Here is a 14326-nt window from a genome sequence, read left to right on the forward strand (position 1 = left end):
GCGTATATGGAGACACAAACCAATTATGCTATATCCATGGACTATATGGCTGGAGGAGACCTGTTTTACCACATGTCAGAATCGATGTCGTTTAACACAGAGACAACAAGGTAAATGTCTTGTACTAAATGTTAATAATCCGCTGTAGTCCTAGAGCAATGGACAATGACAACAAGAAAACATAATGACATGAAAAGGACACGTGTGTGATCTCCTCATGTTCTCTGTATGACTGTGTATGTAACCACTGATTCACCCTTCCATTTTTACTCCACAGACTCTTTGCAGCAGAGATGGTGTGCGGACTCCAATTCCTGCATGAACACGGCGTCATACATAGGTAATCATTTCACCTCCATAAATCTGTCACCTGTGACGCTCTGTTGTCTCCTTACATATCTATTGTAGAAAGTTATTTTCATGAATTATCCTCACAATCAGTGTCTGCTCCTTCTCCCTGCAGTGACCTGAAGCCAGAGAACATCCTCCTCCAAGACACCGGACACATCAAAATCTCCGACTTTGGCTTATCAGCCATGAATGTGTTTGAGAATGGCATAGTGAATAAATTTGTTGGCACTCAGGGTTACATAGCGCCTGAGGTAAGGAACATCTCTGTGTGATTGGTGCCGAGAGTAGGATTGAGGGATAATCTGATCCCAATGTATCCTGCTCACATCTAATCACAGACCAATTCTCATTGTCTCTTTGTGTAAATCCTGTTCCCGGTATATTCAGCTTCTCTCCAATCTCATCTTTCCACAGATAATGGACCGTGAAGGCTACAACCATCTGGCAGACTCATTTTCATTCGGCGTCATCCTATATATGATGAGTGTAGGTAACCGGCCATTCTATAGCGAAGGCTCAATGGAGGAGTACCATCAGTCTCTGCGTGAGCACATCCCTTATTTTCCAACAGGGATCTCCATTAATACCATCCATATCATAAAAGGGGTGAGTAAGATCAGATGGATAAGGATGATGGGGGATTACAAGAAGAGATAGAAGATAAGATGTGAACAGTCCATAGACATTGTGCAATAACTTATTGGTAATAATATATAATGTAATGACCAATGGTCTCTTTCATTTTCTAGCTTCTTTGCAAAACTCCATCTGCCCGATTTGCCATTACATCATCTATCAGGTCCCATCCGTTCTTCCACTCCATAGACTGGAGCGATGTGGAGTGCGGAAGATCCGACCCACCATTCCCATATTACTATGTAAGTACAACACATACGGACATCCATAATGTTACCCAGTAACGCACTTACCCACTATATCCCTTATTGTTATATCCCCCAGTACACTGTATATACTGAATGTGAGGAGCTGATTCTCTGATGTGTATATTTCTCTTCTCACAGCAGGACTATTAGGCTGATAACAATCAGCCCCATTCCAGTAACATCCAGGAATGAAGATTTATATTAATTGGATGAGACGACAAAACTGGACTTTCTCATTTACCGAACTGTGACAAACCTACCGAGCTTCCACCACGTAACATCCACGTAGATTTGAGCACCAAACATCCAGGGATTTATTCCGATCGCCATACTTGGGGTCAGGAAGGAATTTTTTTCCCTTGATATGAGGATAATCCAACAACGAGTCCTCAGGGTTATTTTTCGCCTTCCTCTGGATCAACATAGCAAGTAATTAAAGGCTGAAATTGAAGGACTTCTTTCAGCTATACTTGCTATGTCACCATCTGGATGACTCATCTACAATGTGGTGGTATGGCGAAGACTACCAGATATGGACAGAAAGAAGGCAGCGGCTGCTCCTTCACCTTCCGATTATGGACTGAAAGAAGGAAGCGGCTGCTCCTCCACATACTGGATAATGACAGAAAGAAGGAAGCGGCTGCTCCTCCACATACCGGATATGGACAGAAAGAAGGAAGCGGCTGCTCCTTCACTTATAGAAAATGTACAGACAAAAGGAAGCGGCTGCTCTTATCTTACTTGGCCATGTACAGACAGAAGGCAGCGGCTGCTCCTTTACCTACTTGGCCATGTACAGACAGAAGGACGCGGCTGCTCCTTCACCTACAAGGCCATGGACAGATGGAAGGAAGCGGCTGCTCCTTCACCTTCCTGCCCATGGTCAGACAGAAGGCCATATGGTTAATCGCGAGGCTGTAGGAATCCAGGAGAACTCCAACTACACAGATCACATGTCACACATTTCTGCTCTTTTCCTCTCATGTGTGATCCAGACCTGGATGTCCGAAATCGGCACAAGTGCAAACCAAGGCCCGAGTAGCGGAATCATCATCATCTGCTCTTTTCTACAGAAAGTGACAGTATTTATACACTTTCTTTTATCATCATTGCAAATTAATAACAACTTTATTGCAAAAATATATTTATAAAACATCAATGCTGTTTTTGGTTAGATTCTTCTCATATACAGACCAGCTATTTTTTATTTTTATGGATATCAACATCAAGACCTGGACGAGGTATTTTGGTGCTTAGGCAGCTGAAACCAATGGTTTCCCCCAAGAAAAGGAATTGGTTAGAAGCTATAATAACAGGACTTCTAACGCTGCGGTTCTCCCCTTCAATCAGTCCAACAACAATCTCTGATGATCACTTCCATTAACTGTTACTTTTTTCACCAAAATATATCAGCAAAAGTAAAAAAAAAAATGTAGTGTACTTTAGAGGTGAGGCATAATAGGGAGGGCAATTTTAACTTTGCCCTGGGCTCTGTTTGACGCGGCCCCAGTCCCCCTAGCCTTCCCCTGGGCCAGGGGGAGGCTAGTGGTGACTGAGGGCCAGCGCTCAAAAGTGCTCTGGGGGAGGCTACAGGGGACTGGAGGCCCACATCCAACAGGGCCCAGGGAGAGGCTAGTGGCTGGAGGCCCGTGCCCAACAGGGCCCAGGGGCCCTGTTGGATGTGGGCCTCCAGTCACCACTAGCCTCCCCCTGGGCGCTGTTGGATGCTGGCTCCCTAGGCCCAGTTGGATGCTGGCCTGGCCCCCCTGGGCCCAGTTGGATGCTGGCCTGGCCCCCCTGGGCCCTGTTGGATGCTGGCCTGTCCCCCCTGGGCCCTGTTGGATGCTGGCCTGGCCCCCCTGGGCCCTGTTGGATGCTGGCCACCCAGCCCTCCCTGGGCCCTGCTGGATGTTGGCCGCCTGGTTCTCCCTGGGCCCTGTTTGATGCTGGCCGCCTGGCCCTCCCTGGGCCCTGTTGGATGCTGGCCCTGGGCCCTGTTTGCTGTTGGATGGATGCGGCCCAGCGGGCCCCAAGTCACCACTGAGCACTGTCTGATTCTTCTCATATACAGACTTGCTATTTTTTATTTTTATGGATATCAACATCAAGACCTGGACGAGGTATTTTGGTGCTTAGGCAGATGAAACCAATGATTCCTCCCGAGAAAAGGAATTGGTTAGAAGCTATAATAACAGAACTTCTAACGCTGCGGTTCTCCCCTTCAATCAGTCTAATAACAATCTCTGATGACCATTTCCATTAACTGTTACCTTTTTCACCAAAATATATCAGCAAAAGTAAAAAAATGTGGTGCACTTTAGAGGTGAGGCATAACAGGGAGGGCAATTTCAACTTTGCCCTGAGCTTTGTTGGACGTGGTCCCCAGTCCCCCTAGCCTTCCCATGGACCACAGGGAATAGTGGTGACTGAGGGCCCGCGCCCAAAAGGGCTCAGGGGGAGGCTACAGGGCACTGGAGGCTCGCATCCAACAGGGCCCAGGGAGAGGCTAGTGGTGACTGCTGGCCCCCCTGGCCCTGTTGGCTGTTGTATGGATGCGGCCCAGCGGGCCCCAAGTCACCACTGAGCACTGTCTGCAGCCAAGCCTTTTCTCACCGCCCGCGGCGCCCGGACTCTGGAGACCGGAGGGAGACTCACCCTGCTCGCCCACCACTTCCACCTGGTCGTCCGGTCTGTGGCCTGCCTATCACCTCGTCCGGTCCGCCTCCTCTGGTCTGGTCCGCCGCCTCGCCATCCGCCGACAGCTTCCATGTGCCACACCGCACGCTGCTCTGCTCCAGAATGAGGAAGTGGAGCAGTGTGTGATGTCACATCAGGACCATGATGCACCCGGCTGAAAGCTACAGTGCCCATTTCTATTCACCCATGCATTTACAACACTGTGGTGTCTCTTTAAAACACCACAGTGTTGTTATGCATCGGGGGCATTCGGAAGCTGCAGCCTGCCCTGAACAAAATGTCGGCGGACCCGAGCGCAGACCGGGCTGCCAGTGTGCTCGGGGCCCTCAGCCAGGCCCCCCTTTTTCCTCCTAATCACCGGCCCCCATACTGTAGTAAGGGCAGTAATGCCCTGATGGCAGCCCTGGTGAGACATCAGGTTGCCGCAAAACCGGAGCAGAAGTGAACCTTTGCTTCAGCTCCTGAAAGGAAGAAACAGCCTCCGGAGACCAATTCAGCAATCAGCACCTTTCTTAGTCAAATCAGTCAATGGTTTGGCAATACCAGAAAAATTAGCTATAAATTTACGATAAAAATTAGCAAAACCCAAAAACTTCTGGAGGGCCTTCAAAGAAGTGGGCTGAACCCAATCATAAATGGCCTGTACCTTGACCGGGTCCATTTCAATAGTTGACGGAGACAAAATAAATCCCAAAAATGAAATCCTCTGTACCCCAAAAAGGCATTTCGATCCCTTGACATACAGGGAATTCTCCCTCAAAATCCGGAACACAGTCCGAACATGTTCCACATGAGAGTCCCAATCCTTGGAAAAGATCAAAATATCATCCAGATAGATAATCAAAAATGTATCCACAAAGTCTCGGAAAATATCATTCATGAAGCACTGGAAGACAGAAGGGGCATTAGTGAGCCCAAAAGGCATCACCAGGTACTCAAAATGTCCCTCTGGAGTATTAAGCGCCGTCTTCCATTCATCCCCATGCTTAATGCGAATAAGATTATACGCCCCCCTGAGGTCAAGCTTGGTAAACCAGCAAGCACCTTTAACTCTAGAGAATAGATCAGAAATCAGGGGTAACGGATACTGATATTTAACAGTAATTTTGTTGAGGGAACGATAGTCAATACAAGGCCTTAATGAACCATCTTTCTTGGCCACGAAAAAAAACCCAGCACCTAAGGGTGAAGAGGATGGTCTAATATAACCCTTCTCCAACGACTCCTTAATATAGGATCGCATAGCCTCGTGCTCGGGTACAGATAAATTGAAAAGTCGACCCTTGGGAAATTTACACCCAGGGCTCAGCTCAATTGCACAGTCATAACTCCTATGAGGAGGCAAAGATGCAGACTCATTCTCACTAAATACATCATAAAAATCAGCCAAATAGTCAGGAACATCATGCGACTGGGGAGAGGTGGAGAAAACAGGAGCGTCACTAAGGGCACACTGACAACCCCAACTCACCACAGACACAGATTTCCAATCCAAAACTGGATTATGGATTTGCAACCAGGGAAACCCCAGAACAATGGTATCATGCAGATTATGCAACACCAAAAATCTGCAATTTTCTTGATGGTCTGGGGCGACCCGCATTACCACCTGGGTCCAAAACTGAGGTTTATTCTTCGCCAAAGGAGTAGCATCAATACCCCTTAAAGGGATAGGCGTCCGCAGAGGTGTCATAGGAAATCCACAACGTTTAGCAAAATCCAAGTCCATCAGGTTCAGAGCTGCTCCCGAATCCACAAAAGCCTTAGCGGAAAATGTGGACAGGGAGCAGATCAGAGTAATTGCCAGAAGAAACTTAGGTTGAACACCACCCACAGCAAATGTGTGTGCAAAACGTTTCTCTCGTTTAGGGCAGACAGAAATAATATGCGAGGCATCTCCACAGAAAAAACACAGCTTATTACGCCTTCTGAACTCCTGAACGTTGCGCCCTAGACAAAACTCTATCACATTGCATAGGTTCAGACATTTGTTCAACAGGTGGCAACACCTCTCGTGCAGTTTTGCGTTCACGCAAACGCCGATCAACCTGAATGGCTAATGACATAGAACCGTCAAGACCAGAGGGAACAGGAAATCCCACCATAGTATCTTTTACGGCTTCTGACAAACCCTTCCAAAAGAGAGCTGCCAAGGCACCATCATTCCAGGTAGTAAGGACCGCCCACTTTCGGAATTTTTGACAGTACAACTCTGCAGAATCCTGACCCTGGCTCAATGCCAACAGGGCCTTTTCAGCCTGATCAATAGCATTAGGTTCATCGTACAACAGCCCCAAGGCTTGAAAAAATGCATTCACATTAGTTAGAATAGGATCATCAGGTTTCAAGGAAAACGCCCAATCCTGAGGATCGCCGCGCAGCAAGGAGATGACAATTTTAACCTGCTGTGCGGAGCTCCCTGATGAGTTAGGCTTCAAGGCAAAAAATAATTTACAATTATTCTTAAAGTTCAAAAATTTAGACCGATCCCCAAAAAACACATCAGGAGTAGGGATCTTTGGCTCAGCAACATGTGAATGAGCAAGATAGGCGGAAATTCCCCGCACTTCAGCAGTGAGCTGCTCCACACGATCAGACAATTGCTTCATCTCCATTGAGAAGAAAAAAATTCCCCCTACGGCCTCAAAGACATAGAGGAAAAAATATACACAAAAAAAAAAAAAAATTCTGACACTTTTTTTTTTTTTCCTTTCCCTTTTTTTTTTCACAATTCTTTCCTGCTATTGAGTACCCTAGAATCTGCGGTATGGCTGGTGATTCTGTTATGAATGAGTCACCGAAGGAGGAGAAAAAAAAATGCAAGCTAAGTCCAGAAAACCAGAGAGGTTGGTAGCTATCGGATTGCAGACCCCTGATCCTATTCACCACAACTAACAGTAGCCGTGGGGGGTTTCTACGGTGCCCTAGATCCCTCGTTCACAGCCGGAGAACTAAATAAGCCTAAAGAAAGAAAGGGGAAATCTAAACTGCCCCAGAGCAGACCCCAAAGCAATAGACAACCCCCAACATGTATTGTCGGTGAAAAGCAGATGAAAACACAAACACAGACAGAAAGACAGGTTGAGCAAACGATGGGGCCCAACTAACTAAATAGGAAAGGACAGAAAAGATGCTGGCTGCAGTCCGCAAAAAACCCTACCAAAAATGTCCCAACCGTCTGATAGGGAAAAAGGCCCTGAAGTCGCTAGACTTCAAAATCACTATATCAGCACTCAGGTATATTCTGAAAACAGAGCAAAGAGATAAACTGATCAGAGACAAAAATGGAGCTCAGCCCGTCCCAACAAAGGCAGGCTGAACACAAAACATGAAGCAAACAGACAAAATCTCATGGAAAAATAAGAGAGCAAAAACTTAGCTTTCAGTAGACAGGACTAACTGGCTGCAAGAGCTCAGAGCAGAAAGGATCACCAGCACCCCTGTAGGGCGTCGGCTGCCTTATATCTACTCAGTGAATCCGGGTGTCCAATCAGGCTCCACCTGTTCAGATGATAGGTTCTTCTCAACCCAATCAATTTCACTACTTCTCTTCACCAGCAGAGGGAGTTCATCAGACATCAACGGTGAAGGGGAAAATGAACTCACAACAATTACCTATCTATATGTTTACATAACTTTGTTGCCCCATGAAGGTCGGGGGGGGCCCGAAAACTTTCTTACACAGGGGCCCACTACAGTCTGTGTCCGCCCCTGCGCCTAACATTACCCCCCACCTAGGCCCCCCTCCCCCCTGAACCTCGCTACGCTCAAAGGCCGCAATGAGTAGTGGAGCGCGAGTGTTCTCCACTGGCTCCCAGTTCTGATCCTCTGGGCCATGACCCCTCCAATCCACCAAATAATACTTTTTCCCATGTACCACTCTACAGCCCACAACAGCGTTCACCTCCATCTCAACCAAGGACAAGCTTGATGTCCCGGCAGATGACTCGGAGAACCGGGACATGTGAACGGGCTTGAGGAGAGAAACGTGGAAGGTATCAGTGATACCCAGGCATGGGAGAAGGGCCAGCCGGTAGACTACAGTGTTGACCTGTTCGAGGACCTTGAAAGGACCAATGTAGCGAGGTGCGAACATAGTGGACTCGACCCGCAGCCTGATGTTACGGGCGGAGAGCCACACTAAATCTCCAGGGGAGAAGGTCGGAGCGGGGCGCCGGTGTGCATCGGCGGAAACCCTCATTCTCTTCCTGGAGGCCTGGATGGCATCCTGAGTGCGGTCCCAAATGTCACGTGCCTCCACCGCTCAGTCTGCCACCCTAGAATCGGTGGAAGACATGGGCATGGGAACAGGGACGCGAGGATGCTAGCCGTGATTGAGGAAGAATGGGGTCTGCCAGTGGAATCGGCCACAGCATTATTCAACGCAAACTCCGCCCATGGTAGCAGGGATGCCCAGTCATCCTGCCTTGCCGAGACAAAGTGTCGTAGGTATGTGACCAGGGTCTGGTTGGCCCTCTCTACCAACCTGTTCGTCTCAGGATGATAGGCCGAGGAGAGATTCAGCTCAATACTGAGCAGACTACAGAGTTCTCTCCAGAACCGAGACGCAAACTGGGGACCCCGGTCACTGACTACCTTGCCCGGCATACCATGTAAGTGGAAGATATGCTTAATGAATAGTGTCGCCAGGCCCCGTGCAGAAGGCAACCTCGAGAGAGGCACCAGATGCACCATTTTGGAGAAGTGATCGGTTACAACCCAGATAACCGTGCTGCCCCTGGACTTGGGCAGACCCACCACAAAGTCCATGCCGACCATCTCCCAGGGCCTGTCTGCCACCGGTAGGGGGTAAAGTAACCCAGCGGGTTGTTGCCGGGGAGACCTGTTCTGAGCGCAGGAGACGACCGCCCGAATGTAGTCTCCGACGTCCCGGGCCATATGCGGCCTCCAATATGTTCTCGCCAGGAGCTCAGTTGTCCGTGTCGTCCCGAAGTGTCCACCCACCCTGGACGCGTGAGCCCAAGAGAGGACCTCCGGTTGCAGACGGGCAGGGACAAAAGTCTTGCCAGGGGGCACCGACTCTAGGGCAACTGGAGCCACGGTCCTCAGGCTCTCGGACGGGACGATCAGCCGAGGCTCAGTCTCCTCTTCCGATGACACTAAGGAGCGGGAGAGAGCATCGGCCCGGACGTTCTTTTCACCGAACAGAAAATTAAGGGTAAAGTGGAACAGGGAGAAGAAAAGCGACCATCTGGCCTGGCGAGAATTTAGCCGCTGGGCCGTCTGCAGGTACACCAAGTTTTTGTGGTCAGTGTATACCTGGAAAGGGAAGTGAGCCCCTTCCAGGAGATGTCTCCACTCCGAGAAGGCCAACTTCATTGCCAGCAATTTCCTGTCCTCGATGGAATAGTTCCTCTCCGCCGGTGAAAAGGTCTTGGAGAAGAAGCACGGATGCTTCCAACCTTCAGCGTCCTTCTGAAAAAGAACCGCTCCGGCACCAACGGAAGAGGCATCCACCTCCAAGATAAAAGGTTTATCCACATCAGGACGGTGGAGGATGGGAGCGCCAGCAAAATGAGTTTTGATGGAGGAAAAGGCCTTGGAGACTTGTTCTGACCACAACTTGGGGTTGGCTCCCTTCTTGGTGAGGGCAACCAAGGGAGCTACCAAGGTGGAGAAGTGAGGAATGAACTGGCGGTCGTAGTTTATGAACCCCAAAAAGCGCTGCACCGCTTTGAGGGAGTGGGGTTCCTGCCAGTCCATTTTCCGCCTGCAATTTGGCAGGATCCATAGCCAAACCCTGGGCCGAGATGATATAGCCCAGGAAAGGCAAGGACTCCTACTCAAACAGGCATTTCTCCAACTTGGGGTAGAGGGAGTTAGCACGTAAGCAGGCGAATACCTTGCAAACCTCTCTCCAGTGGGACTCCATATCTGGAGAGATGAGAATATCCTCATTACAGAGGCCAAAGGGCATGATCAGATACTCATAATGGCCATCCCTGGTATTAAAAGCCGTCTTCCATTCGTCCCCCTCTCGGATGCGTATCAGGTTGTAAGCCCCCCGCAGATCGAGTTTGGTAAACACTCTCGCTCCCCGCAACCTATCAAACAGTTCCGATATCAGGGGCAGTGGGTACTTGTTCTTAACGGTGATGGCGTTAAGACCCCTGTAATCGATGCACGGCTGCAAGTCTCCATTCTTCTTCTGGACAAAGAAGAATCCCGCCCCTGCTGGTGACACCGACTTCCTAATAAATCCTCTTGCCAGATTCTCCCTGATATACTGTGACATGGCCTCCATCTCCGGGAGAGACAGGGGATACACACGACCCTGGGGAGGCTCGGCACCAGGCAAGAGGTCTATAGGACAGTCATAGGGGCGGTGCGGCCGAAGAGTTTCTGCCGCTTTCTTGGAGAACACGTCTGCGTACTGCTGATAGTGCTTAGAGAGCGAGGAAAGATCTGAGGGGACTTCAGTGGAGGCAACCTGTACGCTCTCCTTCTGACATCTACCCTCACAGGACTTACTCCAACTAAGAATCCTCCCCGAGGATCACTCTATATGGGAAGAGTGATACCGCAACCTGGGGACCCCTAGAAGAACCTGGTCGATACCCTCAGGCATGACGAGGAGGGATATGGTCTACTGATGAGATGGAGACACCAAGAGTAACAAGGGGGCGGTCTGGTGGGTAATCTGAGAGGGTTGAGTTGCGCCATTCACCACTCTGACGGTGACTGGTTTAGGTATCATAACCAGGGGTATGGCGTGCCGTTGAGCGAAGGCAGACTACATAAAATTGCCCTCTGCTCCGGAATCCACGCAAACCTCCACCGCCAGAGTGGAAGAACCAAACTCAAGTGTCCCCTTAAAGGACAGCTTGGAGGAAAACGCCGCCGATTCTAGTGAGCCACCTCCTACGGCCACTAGACGCGAGCGTTTTCCCTGCCGCTGTGGGCACCAGTTGGAAAGGTGACCGGACTGCCGGCAAGCATGACAGATCACAGGAGCACGAGCGGACCGGGGCCTGGATCCCTCACGGGAAGCCCCCCAACGCTCGGACGCCCGATCGGGAGATTCCAGCGGTTTAGGAAAACTGGGTGCCAACCTAAACCTCTGCCTACACTGGGACCGCTCCAACCTTCGCTCGGCAAAGCGAAGGTCTATACGGGTGGAGACGGTGATATGCTCTTCCAGTGTAGCGGGAATCTCCCTGGTGGCCAGAGTGTCCTTCACATGGTCAGCCAAACCTCTCCAGAATGCCGGAATGAGGACCTTATCTGGCCACTCCAACTCCGAGGCCAGCGTCCGGAACTGGATGGCAAAGTGGCTGACCATGGACGAGCCCTGTGACAATGCCAGCAGCCGGAGCATGGTGTCATGGGTGACTCGGGGTCCAAGGAAGACCTGCTTCAGAGTGCCCAAGAACTGCAACGCACTCTGCACCACATGATCACCACGCTCCCACAGTGGTGTGGCCCACTCCAGAGCCCTGCCCGACAAGAGGGAAATAATAAATCCCACCTTAGCCCGCTCAGAGGGGAATCGTGCTGCCAGCAGCTCCAGCTGTATAGTGCACTGGCTCACGAAACCCCTACAAGAAGCACTATCGCCCGAGAACTTCTCAAGCAGCGGGAGGCGGGACAAAGTCGGGGCAGGGATGGCAGTGGTCATATGGGAGACAGCCTCCGTGGCTGCCTGAACAGCAACCGCAGTAACATCCGCAGCTGAGGCTGATCGCTCAAGAGCCGTCAATCTGCCCTGCAGCTGCCGGATGTACTGCAACAGTCGCTGGTCGTCGGCCATTTCTAGCCAGACCCTGGCGCTAGTATAATGTTAGGCTGGCGGAACGCACCAAATAATAAAATAATAATGAGGTGCATTCGCAGCCTGGGGTCCACCGTGCAGAGATGGAATACTGCTGCTAAGTAATGGCGGAGCGCTAACCGAACACCGGTCGGTTAACAGCTGACCCGGTGTGCACAGGAGCAACCTCTGTTACAGAGCTCGTCAATATGAGCACTGGTGTATAGTCACAGGACTCTGCCCCTGAGACGCTGGGTCAGAATCCCTCTACACACACTAGTGCTTGACACCGCAACTGCGGTGCCAGGTAGAACAACAGAAGTATAAGCACACCAGGTGCGCGCTGCACCGCTCTGGCGGACGCCACTAACCTCCCTGATTAGGGAAAGGAAAGAGCACAACTTGCGCATGGCGCCGCTACTGGCGGTTGCAGTTGCTTGAGGCTGTACAAAGGTGCCTTGTGCTGGATGGCACAATATGGCGCTAAGTGAAGTGATGTGAGTGGAAGCACTGTGGTGCAAAGGCAAAGCCACTGATAGGCGCTGACTCTACTACAGTTCCCTAACACATGCATATCAAAGGGAGGGGAATCTTAATAAATCAGTCACCAGTTACATGCATCCATCATCACTCACACATATACCAACAAGAGTCTATACTAGCGCATGGCTGAGTGGCCATGCGACTTTTATAGCGGCGTCCTTCCGGGACCTTCCCAGTAGTGGACCAATCAGAGCAGGAACGGGACCTGCGCATGTGACCTCCGACCTCCAATGAGAGGTCATCCCACGGGCATGCTCAGAAGGCAAAATACAGGACTTAGTCCCTGGAGCGCCTGCTTGCTGCTGATTCAAGCATGTGTTACAGCAGAGCCTGAAGGAGCAATCAGACGCCTAGCATTAACCTGGGCAAGATGCCTGGACCGACGCCTCTGCTGAGCAGGAATCTCTGTGGCCGGAGAGGAATGAAAGACCGCAGAGGACATGGCTTGAGATTCCCCTTGTGCAGTAGGGGAAACTCGACGCCTAACACTATGTCCCTGGTCCTATGCCCCTAGTCCCAAGTGACCCTGGTCTGTGGACCACATGTCCTTGACCCTTATGTTACATGACCCCCATGTCCTTGGCCCTTGCTATGCAGCATCCACAGAAGAAAAAAACAAGATTTTTCTTACCTGCCTGCGCTCCCAATGGTCCACTCCCTTCAGATCCAGTGTGGTCATGTTAAAATGGCTGCCGACCTATCAGAGGCCAGCAGCTGACGTCAGTGTGCGGGCCAACTAGAGAATCGTCCAATGTCACTGTGCTCCAGTCCTACCCTGATGGCATATGAAGTTCATGTACATCATATGTCATGTCCCTGCCAGTGATGCAGGCTCACATGCTGAGCCCACATCTTTCTCTGCATATCTCTGACAGCGGGATCTAACACGTTTTGGCTTGGAGCGCGTCATTCCTCCCAACATCTGGTGCACCCGTCATGTTATCGCAGGGCGCTGATGGGTTGTCATGACAGCCGGGGATACCAAACATGTTTCCTTTTAAATCATGTACTTGTACTGACCTGGAGAATCACATTGCCTTGTCAACTTTCTCATATTGTGAAAATGGCAAATAAAAAAAAAAGTTTAATTGCACTTTTTTTTGCAATTTCATAGCACTTGGATTTTCATTTCCAGTACCCTATGTGGTAAAATGGCGTCATTCAAAAGTACAACTCATCCCGCAAAAAAAAAAAAAAAAAAAAAAAAATCAACCCTCACAGGGCTATGTGGAAGCAAAAATAAAAATGTAACAGCTCTTGGAAGGGCAGGAAAAAAATCGCCTGGGGTGAAGGGGTTAAAACACTCCTGGGGACCTGGTCCTTTAATCCACTAGTCTAGTATTAAACCACGCGTAGCGATCTGTGTGGAATAACTGTGCAGTCACACGTGTGATCCATACAGATGATTATCAGTAAAGGTCCCGTAACCATAGCCACAACCATAAGCGACCCTGTACTGGCTACCATAGAGTATGACCTTCCACCCACAGGGTGAGCTAGATCGTCTACGTCAGTATAGAAGCCTGCGCCAGGTGTGCAGCGCCACAGGCTGGCGTCTCTATGACACTGGCGGGCGCGCCTGCGCACTGAGCTGGCTGTTGAGGCGTGTCTTGTCAGAGACAACAGAGAACAACATGGCGGCGTCCATGATGTACAGCCGGCTGTCAGCGGGTCTGAGGAGTCGGGCGCCCCGAGCTGTCCTCGGCAATGCTGCACAGGTGACTTTTGTGTCAGAGGGATCACGGCAGGACATTTGGGGGCTTCTAGTCTTCCCCGGCCGGGTGTCAGAGGACGGGGCAGGTCTGTGTGATAAAGTTACTACCAGTGTTGTGTGTCTGCGCAGCTGCCATCCTGCCCGTCAGTCACTGCCGAGCTGATACTAACAGTATTGCTTTACTGCCTGCCCCATCTCAGCCCGGGATCACAGCACTCTGCTTCTCCTCACACTGATTGTCCATTTTAGCCCGGGATCACAACGCTGCGCTCCTCATCACACTGATCGTCCATCTCAGCCCGGGATCACAACGCTGCGCTCCTCATCACACTGATCGTCCATCTCAGCCCGGGATCACAACGCTGC

General features: G+C 50.4%; 1 protein-coding gene across 2 annotated transcripts in view; it reads left to right on the forward strand.

The window, feature by feature from the left end:
* Nucleotides 1–13778: 13778 nt before the first annotated feature.
* The window catches only part of SUCLA2 (succinate-CoA ligase ADP-forming subunit beta), a 125824-nt gene continuing 125276 nt past the window's right edge, over nt 13779–14326 (forward strand). Inside the window, exon 1 of one of the 2 annotated variants that reach the window (XM_073580250.1) lies at nt 13779–13964. In XM_073580250.1, the coding sequence (XP_073436351.1) occupies nt 13881–13964 (84 nt within the window). In that variant the 5' untranslated portion in view covers nt 13779–13880. Of the gene's footprint in view, nt 14047–14326 lie in introns of both variants that reach the window. The other variant, XM_073580251.1, reaches the window with a different exon arrangement.

The sequence above is a fragment of the Dendrobates tinctorius genome, unplaced genomic scaffold (genome assembly GCF_039654945.1).
Source record: "Dendrobates tinctorius isolate UK_male_01 unplaced genomic scaffold, ASM3965494v1 ptg000064l, whole genome shotgun sequence".
Taxonomy (NCBI): domain Eukaryota; kingdom Metazoa; phylum Chordata; class Amphibia; order Anura; family Dendrobatidae; genus Dendrobates; species Dendrobates tinctorius.